We start from the raw sequence: 22,653 nt of genomic DNA, 5'->3' as shown, positions 1-22,653 counted from the left end.
TACCCAGTTGGGGTTGGGACGGGCATGGGAAGGGAGGGGTGGTTCTGCTGCTGTGCGCAGCTTATCTGGTAGTCATCTGGTAGCTCCCACCACTGCTTCCGCTGCTCGTCAGGTACAGCATGGGGGGGGCATGTGCCCTTGGATCTGTGTGGGGCGGGGCAGGCTGAAGCTGGATTCTTCCCAGCTGGACAGATCTGGGGGCACACATCCCCCTTATATCCTCTTGGACAAGCGGCAGGAACAGCATCAGGAGCCTCCAGATGAGCACTAGACGAGCCACACGCAGTAGCGGAAGCCACCCCCCCCCCGACAAACTATGCATCCATCCTGTGCCCACCCCAGCCCCAGCCCCAGCCCTGGCTCTCAGCTGCAGTCTGCCCTGCTCCACACAGATCTGGGGGGCACATGCCAACCCCTTCCCCCCCCGGCCCTCAGACAAGCTGCTTGCAGCTCTTTCCCGTGCCCCTCCCTGCCCCGGCTGGGCAGTGACTACCCCAGCCCCATTCCCTCTCTCACCGCAGGAGCCTTGATTTGCCCCCACAAACTCCTCCCCTCCCCTTCCACCACACCAGACTTACCAGCTTAACAGAAGCTGAAGAGCTGCATATCAGAAATCAGATCAGTATTGGTCAATACGCTTCCTTAAAAATCAGTATTGGCCAGAAAAATCTCTATCGGTGCACGTCTATTTAAAATACATATAATGTGTCAAAATCTGTATATCACAAGAATGCCATTATATTGTGCCAATTAGGCAGAACAGAGATCATGATAAAAATGAGATAGCATCTAAAAGGACCTGGGGGTTACAGCAGACAGTAAGTTGAATATGAGCCAACAGTGCACCCTTGTTGCAAAGAAGGCTAACAGCATATTGGGCTGTATTAGTAGGAGCATTGTGAGAAGATCAAGGGAAGTGACACTTTCCTTTTCTTTGACACTGGTGAGGCCACATCTGGAATACTGTGCCCAGTCTTGGCCCCCCACTACAGAAAGGATGTGGACAAATTGGAAAGAGTCCAGCAGATGGTAATGCAAATGGTGAATGCTGGGGTACGTGACTTCTAAGGACAGGGTGGAAGTGAACTTATTTCATCTGGAGAAGAGATGACTCGGAGAGGATTTAATAGCAGCATTCAACTACCTGAAGGGTGGTTCCAAAGAGGAGGGAAGTAGCCTGTTTTAGTAGTGGCAGATGACAACAAGGAGCAATGGCCTCTAGTTGCAGCAAGGGAAGTTTAGGTTAGATATAAGGAAAACCTTTTTCATGAGAAGGGTTGGAAAGTACCGAAACAAGTTACCCAGTGAACTTGTGGAGTTTCTATCCTTGGAGGTTTTTAAGACCCAGTTAGACAAAGGCTGGGATAATCTAGTTTGGGATGTTCCTGCTTTGAACAGGGGGTTGAACTAGATGAACTCCTGAGATCCCTTCCAACCCTAATTTTCTATGATTCTATTAAATAACCACCTGTGTATATTCCAGGAAAAGGCTGCCTTTCTGTAACTTAGAACCTAATTCTACCATCTTTACTATTCAAGGGTAGTACTTTGTTGCTAAAATAGTCCTATTGGAATCAAGGGGTCTAATGAAGTGATTACTCAGTATAAAAAAGGTGACAGAATCTGGCCAGTGTTTTCTGTAACTGCTGCCTTTACAAGGTAGTCCTAGGCACTTGCACATTAAGGTAATTAAGTAATAAATATACCAGAGAGGCTGCAGCTGTACGTACATAATGTAAAAATTACATAAATACATGATACGTTTCTGGATTTAGCACTATAAAACTGTGAAGGTATGTGTGGTTTAGAATCAATCTCAGAAACATATCACATTTATGTAATTTTGACATTGCTGATGATACAGTATCCTTCACAGAACCTAAACTTGGTGTAAGGATTCATAAAATATCTGCTATAGCTGAAGATTTCAGAATAATTCCAAGTTTCTGAAATAACAAGGCAGTTATAATCTTACTGTATATACTACAGTAAAATCCCTGTTATCCGGCATGAGTGGGGAATGAGAGGTCCTGGATATCTAAAATGCCGGTTACCTGAGGAACGCAGGTTTCCAGACAGAAGTGGAACAGAGAGGGCAGAAGAGGGGAGAGTGGCAGCGACCAAACATGGAGCAGGGCATGGGGGATAGTGGAGGCTGCACACAGAGCAACAACTTCGCAGGGTGGTAGGTGGTGGTGGCAGCTGCCACAACGTGCGAGCTCCCCACCCCTCCACCCCCGGTGTTCAGCTGGCCAGCCGGCAATTCTCATTAGTAGAGTGTTCTGGACAGTAGAATGCCAGATAACAGGGTTTTTACTGTAGTATGACATGGTATTGATTATCCTATATTACAGCTTTTGCTTTTTGGATTCTTGCCATTTTTGTGACCAGACCTTGCCATCAAGTCAAAGTTGTCGTATAGTATTTAAAGTGATATAGAATCTAAGGAGATATAAATTATACCAATAGATGAAATTAAATCAGTAATAATATGATGTGTCTTCAGTGTGGTACTTCGACTAAAAACACAAGAAAATAACCTACTGTTCAATGAAAGTCTCAATATATATATTGCCAAAGATCAATTCTGCCCTTGCTTTATATTTTTGAAACCTAGTTGAGCTATTTGTTGAATAAATTACTCTTGGTTGCAGGAAAAAAAAATTCCCTTGAATTCAACCTTGAGAAAATTTAGCTGAATAAATTTCAAGTGTGTATCACAATAAGTTTTATTCTGGGCTGTAGATAGTGCAGATGTCTTAAGCAATGTGTTTCTTCAGGCTGAATGGTACAAAAAGATACTGACTGATAACACTTGAAATGTTGAAACTTACTTTTCCAATAGAAGCTGTTGGCTCTAGATATCAGTCGTAACTTGAGATAGTAAAGCCCTCCATTTCTAGGTTAAAGAATCAAATCCAGTATTGTTTGGCAATGACCAATAGTCAGCATGAACTGACCATTGTAAGGCAGTATGTAGGACAAATTAGCAGTATTTATTTCCCAGAAGATGTGCCTGGATCACAAAAGCTATTTTGTTAGTTCTCACTGGAGGACTCAGCAGAGAAGGAAAATACTGAATGGATATGAAGACTGACAGCCTTCTCACCTAGTATGGTATCCTCTGAGAAATGGAGCACAGAACTTGCAACCAACAGGGACTGTGGTGTATACAAACCTTAAATCACATTTACATCCTCTCAGCTCAGGAGGCTTGACATGTAACTTGGCATATAGCATTGTACAGATTGCTGTCTATGGCCGCATCCACGAGTGTGGATGTTTGTTTCCCAAGGGACAAGAAGCAGCAGCACACCTTGTGCTGCTGCTGCTGCTACTCCTCCCTGGGGAACATGTGTGCCACATACCCTCATCTCTGGGGACCTCCTAGGGCTGCAGGAGTGGCAATCCCGCTGCTCGGAGCCTGGCTGTCAGCTGGAATGTGGCTCCGGCTGGCCAGGCTCCAGTTTAGGGCGGTGCACTTCCCCCATATGCGCTCCTCTGCCTTTTTTTGCATGGGTTTTTTTGACCCCAGGATCTCCCATGGTCAAACCCTTTCCCCACACTGCTACCTTGAAGCATGGAGAATAGCTGAATGTGCAGAATGTGGCACCGCAGACATGTCCACGTGGCTGCGCTCATCTGGATGCAGCCTATGAGCACATCCCCACATTCAGGGTTGTGTGGTTGTAGCAGCACAAATTTGTGCTACTACTTTTGGCCACTGTGCATTCACCTACATGTGCGCTTTGGTGGAGGGCAGAGTGCCCCATTTTGGGGAAACTCCAGTTTCCCCATTTCTCCCAGCTCCAGGCATGCTGGAGGAGCCAGGACAGCACTAGAGGAGGGGAGAAGTTCTGACCGGCAGCCAGAGTGTCTCCCAGGAGGACCAAACCTCTGTGTCTGCTGGCACACACTCCTGTGGTTCATAGATTCATAGATGTTAGGGTCAGAAGGGACCTCAGTAGGTCAATGAGTCTGATCCCTGCTCTGGGCAGGAAAGAGCGCTGAGGTCAGACGACCCCAGATAGGTACTCATCTGGTCTCCTCTTGAAGACCCCCCAAGGTAAGGGAGAGCACCATCTCCCTTGGAAGCCCATTCCAGATTCTGGTAACCCTTACCATGAAGAACTTCTTTCTAATGTCCAACCTAAATCTGCTCTCTGTCAATTTGTGGCCATTGTTCCTAGTTACTCCAAGGGGTGCCCAAGTAAAATATGCCCAAGTAAAATAGAGCATCTCCCCTGATGAATTTATAGGCAGCCACAAGATCACCTCTCAGCCTTCTCTTGCAAAGGCTGAAGAGATCTAGGTCCCTCAGTCTCTCCTCATACAGCCTTGCCTGCAGGCCTCTGACCATACAAGTGGCCTTCCTCTGAACCCTCTCAAAATTCTCTGCATCTCTCTTGAAGTGTGGCACCCAAAACTGGACACAATACTCCAACGGTGGCCTAACAGTGGTGTGCACTGTGCCGCTCTTTTTCACAGTGGTTTTTGGGTTTTTTTGTTACTGGGATTTCTGATGCACTGGATTCAGCCATACAGTGGTTCATAGTACACAGAAATCCTGTGGGTCATGTTTTAATGTGCTGGGTGTGTGGTTTGTGGTGCCACAAACTGCACATGCCTTCATGTCTGGATCCGGCCTATGGGTACACATAAGCATTATATTTAGATTACCCTAACTGAGCTTGAGACGATCTATATGGCTGTGCGCACAAGTGTTCACAGAGCCTAGGTCACTCTGAAAACAGCATCAGATCTAAAATTAGTTCTTATCATATGAGAACTAACTTTAGATCTGCATGAGTTAACTCAACCTAAAATGGGTTAACCTGACCTAATGAATGCTTGCACATGTTCCCAGCACAGACCTATGACTCAAAAAGCCCAGCCACTCTCCACAGTGCTGGAGCTGTGCTTTCGTTACCCCCTAGACCCTGACTAGGCTAGTCCCCCACACTCCCCAAGCTAGCTCCCCCACCAGACTAGTAAGTACCCTCCCTCTCCTGACTTCCTTGCCTCCAGCTGCCCACACCTCCTTCTGGCAAGCAGCAGATGTTTGCACATAGCAATCTGGATGCAGGTTAGGCATCTTAAATTAAGCCACCTGAACCAGGTCCCACAAATCATTGTTAGCACCTTGCATCCTTCCATCTACCCAGACATGCACAGCTTGTCCAAGATCCATCCTGACATTCCTTTATGCTAAAGCTTGTGTGGGAGTCTGCAACTGTCTTCCTGAGCTACTAAGCCAAAATTCTCCACCCCCCCCAGGCCCCACTTACGTCAGAGGATTTTGAAATTTAAACCCTTTGTATGTCTCCATACCTTTTCTTCCTGATGTACAGGGAGTGGGAAAGGGGATGACAATCTTACCCAGTTTGAATAAGTTTCCAAAAGTACATTTTCTTCATTATATCATAGTGATCTGGTTCAGTTCAGAAAAGGGTCTGCTTTCACTCAGAACTCAAGAGTTTGTGGAAGTGGGTGGATCTGTGACAAACAAAAGTTTTGTTAGATTTTTCTTGTTTTCATGTTATTAATATAGAGGCATGAAACTAAGAACACTGATTATGCAATCATTTCTTTTTATTTTTTTTAATGAAAAATAGTCATGATTACATTGGAAACCTCTCTGTTTCCACAGCTGCACTGAATTCTAAACTAAGAAAACAATAGGCACATATACACACGTATTCCAGCTGTTTTGTGCACCCATATTCTCCACTGTCCTCTTTCTTTCATTTTAAATAGATTGTCTCAGTGACAGAAACGCCTATCAGGTGAAATAATGAGAGGTTAGTAATGGTTTATTAAAATGAGAACTAACGTATGAAAAATACATAATGCAGCTATGGGTGCTAGAAGGGAATAGAAATTTTGGACCATATTTACTACGTTTCATGGGGAACTTTAATTTGCATCTCCCTGCATAAGCAGTGTCCCTCTGTATCCTGGGACATTCACCTATGGAAAGGCAGATGTTTCCTTTCTTCTCTGGATCTTGTTTTGTAGCCAGCTATCTTAAGTGAGTTAAGATTCCAACCCCTAGTAAACTTCAAATGGATTTTGCCACCTTAACTCACTCACCCCCCATGGAAAATCCTGCTTAATTGAAAACTTCTAAATTATTATACCTTGGATATGCTGTTTTGTATTTGTTGGCTTTTTTTCTCTTGTATTTGGTGGAGTAGCCCTTGCCTCCTCATATTTTTCTGAAAGAATTAATAAAATGTTCTGAAATAATGCAGAATATGAAATCTTTCAAATGAAAAACCAAACAGTGAGGCTGCTTAAGTGATAAAGCAGCTAATAATATTTGATAGGTCTTAATGTATACAGTATTTTAAAAAATGACTCTTTTAATCAAGCCATACAAAAATTTAAAAATAAAGATGAAAATGTGTGTGTATGTGTACATTAAGTACCTCCACAGTTTTGTTTTATTTTGCTAAAAACAGTGAAAGCCTGTAGAGAGCTGCCTTTTTATTATTACGTTTGAATCTATCCCGTGGTAACAATACTCTCCAGTGTTGTGCCTTGCTTTTGTACAAGATAACTGCTCAGCAGTGTAGGTCTAAATCAAAAGATACAAATGTCAAAAACCTGGGCTAAATACACTCCCTGCTGCAGCACATGGAGCATCGTTGGAGCAATGCACTGGGAGCCAGGAGGAATTGGACACAGGCAGTTCGCCCACAGCAGGACAATGTGTCCCACAGCAAAACACATGTGCAGGAGCGAGCACTGCAGTATTATTTACGCCACTGCAAGCAGATGCAGCCCATGTGGGAGACAAAGGGGAGCAAAAGTACCCAAAAATGGAACAGCCCTGGCTGGACTAATTCTGCCTGCAGCGTTTTCCAAGAAGGCTCTATGGAGCTCCAGAATACACTAAAGTTGTCACTTCCCTGTGCAAACCCTTGGGAAGGGCAGTAGTAGAAAAACTGTTCTGACTTTAGAAGTGAATCCCTATTCCCTCAGACCTCAGAAAGGCTTGATAAGTACTGGGGAATTTATCTGTCACTTCAGAAAATATAGCCTACTTGTTGTTATGCTGTTTTTCTTGTGTCAATGAGAAGTCATCTGTATCTAATAGAAACTACAGTAAGACTCTTGTAGATAGAATATATTACCCACCATCTTGAACTGGGAGGAAAAGATGTCTCTTCTACTTTTAATTTTCTATTCTATCTGTATCTTCTAAGAGATTGTTCTACTGAATAAGGTATTCCTTTGATTGCCTAGGAACCTCTCAGAATTTAAACTAGGACAAAATGGCATGTTTTGGGACAAACTTTGATTGCTCGCTTTGACCCTGATTCAGCCAAAAACCTGATTGAATTCAGTGAAGCTGCATGTGCTTAACTTTGTTGACCCAAAGCTAAAATTTGTGCATACTATTTTGGAGTAAGGTGTCTTGGTCTCAGGACAATATAAGTAGTTGTCCTCTGTTGCTGTGGTATCCACTCTCTTTCAAAAGAAAGAGGTGTTTTAAAGTGTAGGTGCTAAGTGGGTATTTTTTAAGGTTGTTTCTGATTAACAGCCTTTATTGTTTGAGAAATGTTGAGCTTTTATGAAAATGTAAGAGGCAAGAGATTTTTGAGATGATATATTTTATTGGATCAACTGTAGAGTTGGGATAAAGTTAGATACGTTTTCAAATGCAAAGCATTCACAAGCCTATCCAACTTTATCCCTGTTAGGCAATAACCTTCAACCTGGGGTCTTATTTTGCCTCACATAGCTACTCATCCTAGTGTGCCACCTTCTCAGCAGAGTATTGTGGCAGACACAGGTGGCCAGAGGCCTCCAGCTGGGCCTAGCCACACACCCACTCCCTGCCACCAGAGTGGCCAGACAGGGTCAGTTGACCTCTTTCCCCTTCCAATATAAAACCCTGACCCAGAAAAGGAAGTGTTTGGGCAACACAGCTTAACTTTGTACCTACGCTGCTGCACCCCTGGCTTGTGCTACTTCCAAGGATGGATTCCTTGGATACCTGACCTGGCTAGCTGCCTGACCTTGCACTCTGCCTAACACTGTGGATCTCTGACTTGGTTCCCTGGACAAATCTCCTGGCTTCTGACTTGCTGGCTTCACCTGACCCTGGGGTCACCCCCAGAACTGGCTGCCCACAGCCTGCCATAACACTCCCAATTATACAGTTAGTGAAGTCAGAGACATCACCTCAAGAAATCCTTGCCTCTGGCAATTCCCGGACCATCACAGCTACACCACCACTCTAACACCACTAGAAAAGTAAGACTTTTAAATAACAAAACACTTTATTGGCAGTTACATATGCAGTAAATAGCATATTTAACACTTTTTAAAAGCTATATTTTTAGCACCATTTGCAGTTGTCATTGTTACTATTAGCTTGACAGGACTTAGTGTTGTATAATACTTCACTTTGCCAGGATTGGTGTGAAATTTTAATAGGTTCATTTAAATTTATGGGGAGATCCTTGTCTGGTATAAATTGATTCCTTGGCTCCATTGGTCTGTCCCAACGTCTTCTGTAGTGATCTGCCTATGATCACTCTCCCTGACCTGAAGCCTGGGGTAAAAAATAATTTTAAAAAATCAGCACAAAATCAGTGTGTAACATCTATTTTTCTATTAATTTGACATTTTTTAAATGCAAAATCATATATAATCTGAGGTTCTTTCAAAGCTGGGCCCAAGTTTGATCAAGAACTTGGAAACCTGAGCAGTCTTGTTGACTAGCCTCATTTCATTGGTCATGTGCACTGAAACCAGAAATGTTTTTACATGGTTTCTGATTTAGTTGAGAATGTCTTGCACAGCTTGAAAAAGAAAATCCGGTTAAGAAAGTTTTGGGGACATGGATAAAACTCAAAACAGCTGTCCCATTATAACTGCTAGAGACCAGGTTTAGAAACTCAGTCTACACTTACTCATGTGGAATGTACCATACTTTTTAAATAATTCCTTTTATTTTAATGTAGTTCCTCCAGGAATAAGGTAAGAACTCAAGTGAGTAAATGAAATAAGAGTAGAAGTGGCACAGCCCTTGGCAAAACCTAAAATCTGCAATACCACTGTTTTTCCCCCTTGCAATTTGCATTATGTTCAAGTGATAAAGTTCTTAGTTTTATCAAAGGAATGTGTTTTTTATCATCCCAATTTTCAGAACTAATCTTTACAATTAATGTAGTGTTCAAGCTTCAGTGCTACTTATAATGCTCTACCAAATTCCAAAGTTCATTCATCTCTTTCTGAGTTATACAAGCATGATGGAAATACATTATCCACTCATGTTGTAACTGGCAGCCAAAATTAGAAACTTCAAACTACAATTTGTTGGCTTTTATTAAGACTTCAAAATAATGCAAATTTGAAGAAAATAATGGAGTATTTTTAAAAGCTATAAATGGCTAAAGCCAGCAGTTCCATGCATGCATGTTACATAATTAGAAACATTTCCGATTCTTACTTTCCCAGTTGGAAACTCACATTGAAGGTAAGAGGAAGGTTCGCATTTGAGAAAGGTGGTTAAGGAGGCATCTGTATAGCATAGGTCAAAAATACATAAACTGAAACATTGGGGCACTCTGGCTGAGTCTCCTACATTACACATGACTTCAGTCTTGCTGTAATTCAAACTGAATATATGGAACTAACTCAAGAAGCTTTTGATCTCCAATGTAGAATTTCTGTAATCACCAAAAGTTGCCTAACTCAATTTTCTTCTTTCTTTTTTTTTCCTTTTCTTTGTTTGTCCCCCAATAAAATGAAGACAGGAAACTACCATAGGCAAATTTGTTTTATTAAAACTTGGAAATCAAACATCCAAAAGTTTAAAAAACAATTAAATTCAATAAAAGTTTGATTCACACTGACTTCAGTGTTGGTATGCTGATTTAAATTGGCTGAGGGTCTAGCCTCTTAACTCACAAACTGACTTTTAGCAGCAGAATATGCACTCTGCTTTCAGATAGGAAGTAAGATGTAGCATCAGTGCTGACTTTCCTTAATGGAAGCATCACTCACTTTCCAGTCCAAAACAAAACTGAAATTATTTTTCAGATGCCAAGGTTTAGAGAATAGGGTTCAGTATGGACAGTCAAAAAGCCTGAGGCAGAATCGATTCAATCTCTGCAGTTTCCTCTAAGCTGAGTAGATGGAACCAATAACCAACTGAATGGACATTGTTTTTAACTGGGAGAGGCAGGGGGAGGCCTGCACTGACCCAGACCAGTAGGCAGGGGCACTACAGTACGTCTCCCAGCCTGCTGACCATTGCCAGCCCAGCCAAGTGAGGCTGTCCCTGATTGGCTCCCCAGTACATGCCCCAACCCCCTTGTGTCCCCCCCATAGTGGGTTAAGGAGTCTCATCCAGGTGCTGGCTGACCTTGGGGGAGCCTCCCCCTTAAGACATTTCCCCAGCCCAGACAGACCTGGGGAGCTGAGGGGAATTCCCCACCTCCCCCCTCCCAATTTCCAAGTGCTTCTGCTGCTGCCACAGGAGAGAAGGTGAAGGAGTCCTCCAGGTGGGTGCCTACCCATGCACCCCGGCATGCGGGCACTGGGGAGCCCTCTCCTTGGAGGGTTCCTCCCCACCCCTGCCTGGGGCAGCACCAGGGATCTAAGGGGAATTCTTGGCTTCCCAAACCCCAGTGCTGCTTATCTCAGATGCTGTGAGTCTCAAAGATAGCTCGGAACAGCCACAGGCAGTGGAGGGAAATTTTTCCACTTCCCCACAGCTGCTTTTGCCTCAGACTCACAGCAGCTAAGGCAGAAGCAGCTGCAGAGGAGTGGGAGAATTTCCCTCTGTTCCCTGAGGCTACCCCACACTATCCATGAAGCTCTCAGCAGCTGAGGGAAGCATCTGTGGGCTTGGGGAGGGGAGCAATTCCCCTCAGCTCCCTGGGGCTTCCCTGGGCTTGCGGACCCTGGGGAGGTGGGGGGAAGCCCCCCTAGACAGGGGCTCCCTGGTGCCCCCATGCCAGGTTGCATGGGCAGGCACCTGGCCTGGAGGACTCCTCCCTCCCTCCTATGGAAGCAACCAAAGCAAATTAGCAGCTGGGAAGGGGGGAAATTTCCATCAGCTCCCCAGAGCTGTGCCCAGCTAAGGGACCCCAGGCTGGGGCAGGGAAAGCCTCCTGAGGTGGGGGCTCCCTGGTGCCCACACCTGGGACCTTGTGAACTCCTTCCCCCTCCCTCCTGTGGCAGTGGTGAAGGCAAGCAGCTGTGCAGGGGAGGGGGTGGGGGGTGATGTGCCTCAACTCCCCAGGGTGCCCCCAGCACAGGGAGGGCTGTGGAGGGGTGAAAAGTCCCCACGCACTGTGTACACCTGGGCTAGGAAAGTCTAGGAGTCTGTTCCCCTGTCCCCTCATCACTATGGGCTGATGGACACAAGTAGGAAGCAGGCGAGGGAGAAGATGGGTGGGGCAGTCCCTGCTTTGCTAGAGCAGACAGCACAGCCCAAGGCTGCAAAGCATCCTGGGATTCTGGGGGACTGTGACTTAACTTCAACCAGGAAAGAATCTGAGATAGTAGTTCCATAAACTGGCTTGACCTAAATCAGTTAAGTCTGATACTATATCCATCTAGGTTTATCTTAAACTGGTTTTGGCCATTTTGAAAGCAATTTATGTACATTGAACTTCTGTTCTGTTACAGGTTTAAACTGGTTTCTGATCACTTAAACCAGTCTGTGTGTAACTTCTGTCCCTAGCTGGGAAGTTTATAAGAGGTTTCCTTTTCATTTGAGTAGCCTAACTGTAAACATCTTAATAGCTTCTATGCTAGTCAAACAGAAAGAGTAATTGAAAATACACAATGAATAGTCTGAGATGGGATGATCTAGTTGAGGATGATCCTGCTTTGAGCAGGAGGTTGGCCTAGATGACCTCCTGGGGTCCCTTCCAACTCTAACTTTCTATAATTCTATGATTAACTACAGTGTAAAATAAAAATCATTATATTTGTATTTCCAATGACCACATTCTTGTATTTATTTACAAATTGTGCTTAAGTATTTCCTTTGCAAGTGCAGAATACTGCTTTGGTGTTTTTAGACATAACAAATGGAGTCTGCTTTAACCTAGGCACATTGATTGGGACGAATGCTGTATATGTCCCACTATGGACTAGATTACCTAACAAAACAATACAAATCACAATATTACCTTCATGTAAATGTAATTTGTAGAGATCAAAGTCAGAGAAACTATAACATTAGGTTCTGCACCCCAGTCTGTAACCATTTAATTGGTTACTAATGGTGTAATTGTGATTAACTCCAGACTATTCAGCATAATAATTCTAGTTTTGTATATGGGATTAAAATTCAGGGGTGGGCAATTATTTTGGGCAGAGGGCCGCTTACTGAGTTTTGCCAAGACATCGAGGGCCACATGATAGGCAGCCGGAGTAGATAAATATTAATTTTCTAAATTTTTTAGGGGCCCCACGGGCCGAATAGAATGGCCTAGCAGGCTGCATTTAGACCACAGGTCAGATTTTGCCCACCTCTGGATTAAATTCAAGTTATTTCTTCTTAAAATTTTTTCAGTCCTTCAGTACAAGAGTTACCACGACAGTCACAGTCACAGCTGTTCACAAAGTTGCCTTCCAGAGAACCAGAAAATCAATACCTGTCACTTACAGTCTCTGTGGTTTTGTTCTCATGTGCAATCTGTGTGTAATTGCAGAACAGCAGTGTTGAGATGCCTTTCCCATTGCTGTTTGACTTCCACAATAACCAGTGTCTTTTACCTACTCAGCTTTGTATTTCCTCCAACAGCCTGCATGCCCTTTGAAAATTCAATGCATTCACTAAAAAGAAAACACTGCCCATAATGGATCAATTAGGCACATAGAGAAAGGGAAAGAGCAAATCCTGCTATTACTGCAATAACAAAGAATACTCTTTTCTTCCTTTGAACTATTTCTATAATTGAAACATTTTCATGTACAGTCAATGGTTTTACAGAATTATATAAATATGCACACATACAAACACACACACATGAATCCAGAACATAGATAACAATAATGTAAAACCTGTCCACTAAATAGGTGAAGACCACCCACACATGTGAAATATATCCTAAAATTGTGAAAGTAGAGACCAGAAGAGAATTTAGGCAATTTTTTGTATATAAAATAATAGCCAGCTGATTGAATGACAGATAGGGAACCAGGATACTTTAATGTGTTCAAGAAAAGATTGGATAAAATCATATGGTTGAGGATAATTCCTGGTACTAGTTGGCTCAGGTTCTCTCAAACTAAAATTATGATGTTAGGTTTGAGATGCCTTATTTGAGGAATCTATGTTTACTTAATTAATTCTGTATGTAACTTGATAGAGCTGCAAACTTTTTTGAGTGTGGAGCTTGCTTGCCTTCTCTGTTGTCCTTTTAGCTCCGTATTAGATTTGAATTCCAAAAAGCTAACAGTAAAGAGACAACAGTAGAAGGCCATGTTCTTCTATTCAAATGGAAACACTAAATAGTAGGAAAAGTGTTATCATGGAAGAGCCACCCAGGAACCAAGTTACGTGGACAGATTCTGAGATGCTCTTGAGCTGATTGAAAGGTCTCATGGCAGGAATGAGTGGACTGAACTGGACTGTTATAAGAAGGCTGGTGCAGTTCTGCTTTTGTGAACATTTCTGCAGGAATCCAATGAGGCAGGGAAAACCAGGCTTTCTTGAACATAGGTAGACTTTACAAGGAGTGTCGTGGAAAGGGCACTGCCTTCAGGATGTTTAATTGTCCCTAAACCATCTATCCTATCTTTTGAGTAAGGACCAATGGTGTTTTCAAATACTGTGCAAAGAATTTGGTCCAAATCCAACTCCTGTTTAGGCAGGGAAGTAGAATTTATTCAGCCCCTGACAGATGTTACACTTAAGATTGATTAATCATGTCTTTAAGTAAGGTAGCACATTGGGGTCCCAGGTGTGGCCATGCTACCCCCTGGTGGCTCCGCAACCATGCCCTGCTCCATCCCTAGGGTGCCTTCCCTTCTAACCTGCCATGCCTTGATGGTATAATAGTGATAATAGGGAGGCTGCCCACAGGCCTTCACATGGCTCTGGCTCAATTTGCTAGGGTTCCCTGGCACCCTACTGGTCTTTACTATTCCCCAGGCCCCATGTTGGGCCTCTCTGGTTGACCATGCCCTGCAGGGAACCCAAAGCTTTAGGAGCTAATTGCATAGCTCCAATCCTTCCCTACACTACGCAAGCCTCACAGGTGTTACCATCACGTTGTTCCCTCCTTTGGGGCTTTGGTGTTCTTGGCCTCTGCCCCTTTAATCTAGCTAGGCTGTTTTTCCTGGGCCCACTATATTAGACCTGGCTTTGAGACACTAGCTCTGGTTATTCCCTTCCGGTCACCGGGCCTGTGGCCACTGACCCCTGTCTGCCAGGCCTCAGGCCCCTGTGTGGCTGCACCTCTCTCAGGCGCCGGCCCCTGTTCCCTGTGTGGCTTCAACCCTCCTCAGGCACTGGGCCCCTGGTCCCTGCCTGGCCCTGTGGCCTTGCTCTATGCCCACTCCAGGCTCAATAGTCACTTGGGCCTTGAGCCTGCCTCAGTAGGACTCAAGATGATCACATGCCCCTTGGGCCCTAATGAGACCTCTGTATATTGCTCCTATAGTCCTATCCCAAACCACTGGTGTAAATACAACACAAACATAAGTCCCTGGGCTATAACAGAAACACAAAGGGGAAACAGCCCACTGCCCCATTAAGAGGGTTATCTTTCCTTCACCGCTTGGCTAGGATTGCCTCCCAGCCCTGGGCCATATGCTAGCAAGCTCCCATGGACACACAGGGATTAGGGTTGCCAACCCTCCAGGATTGTCCTGGAGTCTCCAGGAATTAGAAATAAATCTCCAGGAGACTGCTGAGAGTCCCCTGGGAGATAACTGATAGGGCATTAATTAAAATAAATATTAGATGTTGTATCTGATTTATACTGTTATCCAATGGGTTTTTTAAATGTAATAGTAATGTGCATTTTCCTTCCCAACATAAAGTCATTCATGTCATTACATCATGTGATGAAACCTTCCGGAATAGATTCAAACAGAGTTGGCAACCCTACTGGGGATCCATGTGCAGCACCACAGTCCCTTCAAGAGCCCTGCTGCCAGGAGTTCTTTGCCCTACAGCAGCCAAGGAGAGACTATTTTGCCAGCTCAGGCTCTGGGCTTATATCTTCCCAGGGCCCTGGCCCCTTCCAGTCAGCAGGCTGCCTGGGCTGCCTGCAGGTGCCTGCTAATAGGCCTTATTGGCCTGTTGCCCCAGCAACTGCAGCTGCTGCATCCTGCTTAGCCTGCAGTGCTCCCAGGTTCTCTCTTACAGTAGTGTCCTGGCACACGCTTATTCAATTAATAGCATGCTAAAATGAGGAATAAGTCATAAAGTTATTACACATATGTTGTATGTTATATAATAACTTTGTGGCTGGTTCTTATCACACTTTTAACTGAAGGTGTGGCCAGTGCCCACCATCTAGAGCAAAAGGAGACTTTCAGGACTCCCCAGTGCTCTAGAAGCTGATAGGGTTCCTCAGCTGATGAGAGCTGCTGGTGTACCATATTCTCACCATCAGCTGATCAGAGTTCCCATCTGACTGGTCAGAAATCCCTGCTCTGTTGATCAAAGCTCCCAGCTGCAGGAGGGCATGGGGCATATGATTGGGCTCCCCTTGCACTGGCAATATGGCACTGTATGATCTGATACAGGGCATGTGGCATGGCAGGAAGCATGATTGTTGGGATCCTGCATCAGATCCCATTGCACCTTTACTCTGTCTGTCAGGAGCATAAGTGACATGTTTAGATCCTATTCCCACTTGCGCAAATAGTTCTCTTGAGCTTGCTCACTGCTTGCTTTGAGCAAATGTATGGTTAGTTTATCCTGGCCTGCTGAATTGTAGTTTTTGGCATTAGATTTAAATTTCCCCAGGGTAATTTCCTCAAAATTAAAATCAAGGTCTTCTATCCTATCTACAATGTCAGAAGTGAATTTTATTTCAGGTAGAGACCTGTTCAATAAAAATGAAAGTGCCTTAGCATCTTTTAATTTGTTCTTCAGGGTTTAAAGAATATTTTTATATTTGTTTTTTATGGTTCGTTGTAGCTGTAACTCATGTCACCCATTATCCTCTTTGTACGCAGTTTTTTGTCTGCCACTTCAGCTTACTGGGTCTGCCTATTAACATATGTTAATTTTTTTTCTGCCTCAGCATTTTAGCAGTTAATCTAGTTTTCTTTCTTCTTTGCATTTTTTAATTTCCTCCTATCATTATCACTAAGGAGGGAAGAAGTATTTTCTGTTTTCTTTTGGCAATGGCATTCTGTGTGGTCTTAGCAACCAGTTTTCTCTCCTATCCCTTCAAAGTCCCAATATATTGTCAGTCATACTGGCATATTTTTGATACCCTTCCTTACATAATCATCCTCATCTGTCATCAAAGATAGAATCCTGACATATTTGAGAGCTAAAGTTCAAACTCTATTAATGTTTGGAGGTTTTTGAATTTTGAGGAATTTTTCTTGATTACTTTTTATTGCAAGTAAACTCTTTATAATGCAGTACAATACACAGGTGATGGTCATTGGCAACTCTAGAAAGTTTTGTTAATCTATCTGGATGTTTTGGCACACTGAAGGGAAGATACAGGCCAAAGTAGTCTGTTTTTTCATACTGTGAAGCTCACCCTTTTTTATGTGAGTGTGGTTATAGGAAAAAAAATCCTGCCACAACAGGATGAGTTCACTGGCAGAGATTCATTATGTAAACCGATTCCATATGTATCAATGATGTTGCTTAGTCCACGGACATCTGTCACTACTTGCACATTTATATATCAAATTGTATCATATTGGATCGGATAATGTTGTATCATATCATATGCAGCTACAATGAGGGTGTCATGTTGTGTGACTCTGCTATTGAGGTCCTCTAGGATGTTGTAAAACCTGTGACTGCCATCCTCATTATGCTCATTTGTAGGGATGAAGCATTAAATTACTTTTTCTCTTATATATCGCATTTGGACTCATATATTGTATTTTATAGTTATGTTTCTTCTAGTTCTACATGGCTCTTTGCAATGCCTTCATGATCAGAGTAATTCCTTCTCTTCTTCCACCTTGGGTTCATTTTCTTGTCCTGTGGAATATAGTCTGTCCCCAGCCACATACACTTGAGCTGAGAATGTCAGTGCCATAATTTTCCATCTTTCATATAATATGAGTTGATTTTTCAATTTGGATCATCATATGTACATTCCAGAATCTTTCTATACATAACTCAAAGCAAACCTAAAGCTGTGGATTCTTCAAGGTACCATCTTAGTACCAAGGCAAGATTTGATTAGTCCCTATAATGTGGATTCCTTCGTCCTCCCCACTAACCCAAGGATCTGAGATGGAGAAAGGCGACATCTTTTCTGTTTCCATGGAAAGTAAATTTCTTGCAGGGTGGAATTGTCAACCTCACAGTGAATCTCCATATTTGGGGGTCCAGAGGCTAATTTTTGCCTGGTCTGTATCCTTCACGGTCCAAGTTAGGTATAATTGCAGGGTAGAACTATCATTGGCATAGCTTGTGAGGTTAGGAAGCAAGCAACAAGTAGTCCCACCATGACAGGGTACTAGACTCAATAGGAACTATGAGAATTAAAAGAAAGGTATCACTGGACGCATCTACATGTGAAATCAATGGGATGTAATAAGCTCTGCATATCATGCCAGAGCTTATTGCTCCTGGTCACCACATTTATGTGCATGCCCAGAACTGCAGCACATTGAACTGGGTCGAGCAGCCCCAGCAGGTACGGGACATAGGGGATCAGCTTGCTAGCCTAGGACTGCTCCAGCCCAGCTCAGTGTTCTGCAGAGCAGCTGGCTGGGGCATGAGGATGTTCCAGTGTGGGGCTGGTCAGACGGCAGCCCCTAAAGTGAAGCACCTTTGTGCCCCAGTCAGCCCCATCAACATCTACATGTGCCTTGTTGTGCAGTAAATAATGCTGCAGCAGGATAGTACTTGTAGTTACAAGTACTAATGTATGGCAGCATTTATTATTTTATTGCATCCTAATAAGGCTGCATGTGTAAGTGCAGCAACTTTACTGCAAAGTTAGTCAGCTCAGCAGCTCATGTAGACATGCCCGGTGAGTAAGATATGAGATAATGATCTCATCCAGTTTCCAGAGCTTAACATACTCTTATCCTCAGGGAAGAAATTTATTTAGATTTAAAGCATTAACTTACAGTTTTTAAATGTTATAGTATCAAACTGATATTAGCCAATTTGGCTTTAATTTTTAGTATTAACTACTCATCGTAGTGAATTCATTTTCTAATCATATGGATTCAATATGTCTTTCTATAGGAATCAGCTGTATTTCAGAATTTACCATTATACCATTTAAAAAAAATTCTGCTAATGTTCACAGTCCAGTGTACTTGCACGCAATTGATTTGTTTACCACTTGTAAAATAAGAGACATTTGTAACAAATTTACATAAACATGTATGCAACAACAAAATGTTCTATAAATCAGTTACAGCAGGCATAAGGAAAGCTTTTTCAGATGAATAAACATCTTGGTAAACTATCTGTTCACCTATAGATGATAGACATGAGAAAATATTTGTTTGAACATTTGTGTAGACTGCATGCCTTACTGATGAGCATTATGCTTTGAGTGCCATGTATATGATCAGCATAGAAATAAGACAAATAGAAATCTTTTGATGGTATTATCATTCTCCTTCAAGTGATTGTTTATAAACAGGTATCTCATGAGTTGAGTTTGAAAAGTTTTTGACCAAGTGTATCTATATGATGCACTTGTATCCTATTGTTCCTCATGCTTCACATTGAAACAGAAGAGAATGGATCTACTGCAGAATCCCATGTATACAAGATTCTGTCAACCAGGGCATGGAAGGAGGACTGTGGAAATGATATGGCTAATACATCTCAAATAACTCCACTTACTGTAAGAAAAATAACTTCTCTTTCTCCTCCTATTAATTGTCCATATGCCCTGTCTCAGAAGCCATGATCAGTTCACTGAGGTCCCAGCATTGTGCAAGGTTGCTAAGATGTGTTCTGAACGCTTGTACCAAATTATTGTTATGATGAGGTAGTGTTTGATGAGCTCGGCTTGTGGTTAAATAAACAAACATAAATGGTCAAATGTTTTGTTTTCACCATTCTTAGTATTCATAGAATATAGTCAAAAAATAAGTCAGTTTGATAAGGTTGACTCCCAGGTTTTTGTAGCTTCATAGAAACACCTTTAAAATATAACAGTTCTTGCTTCAGTAAATTTCATGGCATGACCTCATTATTCTTTGGGAATAACACTTCATAACATTTATAGGAAAGACTGGTTTATGCAGAGACAGCTTTTGTTATTGTTATACATGTCTCCTTTTTTGAAAGTGGGTGGTCATAGGTTTCTTTTTTTTCCCCTCTCTCTTTCTTTTTCCTCCTCTAATGTGTATTTCTCCTTTATTTGTTGTCTTCAGGTACCAGATACACACAGGTCTTCAGCATTCTATTATAAGGCCTACCCAGCCTAACTGCTTACCTCTGGATAACATGACACTACCTCAGAAGCTGAAGGAGGTTGGCTACTCAACGCACATGGTTGGCAAGTGGCACTTGGGATTTTACCGTAAAGAATGCATGCCTACACAGAGAGGATTTGATTCCTTTTTTGGATCACTTTTGGGCAGTGGGGACTATTATACTCATTACAAGTGTGATAGCCCAGGGATATGTGGCTATGACCTGTATGAAAATGACAATGCAGCATGGGATCATGACAATGGCATCTACTCAACACAGATGTACACACAAAAAGTACAACAGATTTTAGAATCTCATAATCCCAAGAAACCTATATTTTTATATATTGCTTATCAAGCTGTTCACTCCCCATTGCAAGCACCAGGCAAGTATTTTGAAAATTACAGATCAATAAATAATATAAACAGGCGGAGATACGCCGCGATGCTGGCATGCTTGGATGAAGCTGTCCACAATGTGACCCTGGCTTTAAAGAGATATGGTTACTATGACAACAGTATTATCATTTACTCTTCAGATAATGGTGGGCAGCCAATGGCTGGAGGAAGTAACTGGCCCCTCAGAGGAAGCAAAGGGACGTATTGGGAAGGAGGAATCCGTGCTGTTGGTTTTGTTCATAGCCCGCTTCTGAAAAACAAGGGGTCTGTGTGCAAGGAGCTCGTGCACATAACAGACTGGTTCCCCACCCTGATCACCTTGGCAGAAGGACAGATCGATGAGAATATCCAGTTGGACGGCTATGATATATGGGAGACCATTAGTGAAGGTAGGCGTTCCCCAAGGGTGGATATCTTACACAACATTGATCCTATTTACACCAAAGCCAAGAATGGCTCCTGGGCAGCAGGCTTTGGGATCTGGAACACAGCTATTCAATCAGCCATTAGAGTAAACCATTGGAAACTACTGACAGGAAATCCAGGATACAGTGACTGGGTCCCTCCTCAGGCTTTTAGCAATGCTGGTCCCAATCGCTGGCATAATGAACGGGTTTCTTGGTCAGCTGGGAAAACAGTGTGGCTTTTTAACATAACTGCTGACCCATATGAAAGAGTGGATCTTTCTGGAAAATATCCTGAGGTAGTAAAGTATTTGTTGTGGAGACTTTCACAGTTCAATAAGACTGCAGTTCCCGTTCGATATCCACCTAAAGACCCTCGGAGTAATCCTAAACTCAACGGAGGTGTTTGGGGCCCATGGTTTAAGGACGATGAGAAGAAAAAGAAACCAGGGAAAAATAAAAAGGGAGAAAATAAACAAAAGAAGAAGAAAAACAAAAAAAAATCAAATCAGAAAAAAGGGCAGTCCTTAAACTGCCGCTCCTGGCTTGCTGGTGGATAGGCTTGACTACTGTCTTTGCTCAGACCTAAGTCTGGCTGTTTGTTCTTTGTTGAGCTTCTGACACTCCACCAAAGTACAAATGCCAGATGTGCACTATGAGTGAAAGCTCTCCTCTTCTGATTTCTTTTCACATTTCACTAGCACAAGTTATCTTGACACTGTACCTGGAGATTATATAAACACCCACATAAAAACATTTTCTTCTCTCCTTTACTAATAGTGTTTATCTTTCACAGCTACATTCCAGATAACAATGGAAATGACTCTTAACTTCAGTAATTCCATATTTGAAGCACACATAATGGAATAATTCCATGACTAAACTACTGAATATCTCGGTAGTGGTATGGAAAAGTTAATGACAGATTTTTCTCAAGCTGATAAACATCATTTATATGGAAAAATTTTAAAAAAGGCCCTGACAATCAGTGAAGTTTACAGTGGGCTATAATCATTGAGCTGTGAATTTTTTATGGAGCGCAGCGGAAGATTAAGCTACCAGAATAACCCAAATATTGGAGGAGAACAAGCTGCTTTAAATTGCATTACTCTGTTCTACATAAATGGAAGAATTTTTTTCTTCCTTCAGTGTGCTAGGCTATACTTCTTTCTGGTGAAATCAAAATGCTGGTATCCAAATACACATGAAAAAACTAGCATGTGCCTTATATTACCTACCAAAGGATTAGACATGGAGTCTTTAAGCACACCACCAAAATGAATGTAATGTTTAAATACTTCAATATAATTATCCTGCAGTACCTAAAAATAATTTATTTTTACAGCACAAGTTAGTTAATTCATTCGTATTGAAACATTTACCAGTGGGTGATGCAAGTCACCTGTTTTTGTTTTATTTTAGCTCTGTCACTAGAAGAGTTTTATTCAGCTAATGTATCCAAATCTGCAGAGTACTGTAAACTGTAAAACCATAAAATACTGTAGACACTGCTAGAATGCAAAAGACGAATGATTCGGGTACATCTTTTTTCTTTATGGATTTGCCTCCAGTTATTTTGAATGTATCAAAGTGATTATTTTACTTAGTAGTCACTTGGAGTATGTTGTTCAGTTTCTTTATAGAAGCTAGACCACCTATATGTGTTTTTTGGGAGGGAAAGTCTACTTTAAACCTTTTTATTTATGTATCTATTAAAATAGTTTATTTTTATGGCATTCATAAAAGTAGTCGGTCTCTCTTTTGCACCAAAGAACTTAATTCACCTCTTTACTTGTGAAAAAAATCTTACAAAGATTCTTTTTTTTTTATGAAGGCAAGATTTTATGACATATCATTTTTGAGATAAGATTCTTCGGTCAATGAGTTACAAAGTGCTGGGCACAAATAAATCTTTGTCCTTTTTTCAAGGATGCTAAAGAAAAATTCTCAAGTGCCTAAGTGGATGCTTACAAGACATTCTGATTTCTTTATTCTTGTTGTTTTGCTGTAATCATATAATTCAAATGCAAACCTGTACCTTAACATAAAACGTGCCAAGTGAAATTAAGGACAGCTGATACATGTGCTACATGGCCATGCAACTTAAAATAATTCATCATGTCTAGCATTTGAAACAGGTGGCCTGACTCTAGCATTTCAATGTAAATGCTAGTGTAAATCCACTGTAGTCAAAAGAACATTGTAAAATCGGTGTGAGCTGAGATCAGAATCCAGTTGAGCATACCAGTAAAAGTGTATTCTAATT

General features: G+C 42.3%; 1 protein-coding gene across 1 annotated transcript in view; it reads left to right on the top strand.

Annotated features, from left to right (window-relative positions):
* Nucleotides 1-21,352, top strand: part of ARSJ (arylsulfatase family member J) — a 78,481-nt gene extending 57,129 nt beyond the window's left edge. The window contains exon 2 of the mRNA XM_019522021.1: nt 19,543-21,352. Within this exon, the coding sequence (XP_019377566.1) occupies nt 19,543-20,947 (1,405 nt within the window). The 3' untranslated portion in view covers nt 20,948-21,352. The remainder of the gene's footprint in view (nt 1-19,542) is intronic.
* Nucleotides 21,353-22,653: the final 1,301 nt, after the last annotated feature.

Source organism: Gavialis gangeticus, unplaced genomic scaffold, assembly GCF_001723915.1.
Source record: "Gavialis gangeticus isolate Ggan-Ray unplaced genomic scaffold, GavGan_comp1, whole genome shotgun sequence".
Classification (NCBI taxonomy): Eukaryota; Metazoa; Chordata; order Crocodylia; family Gavialidae; genus Gavialis; species Gavialis gangeticus.
Note: the sequence above shows the minus strand (reverse complement) of the source record. Positions and strands in the feature narration are given on the sequence as shown.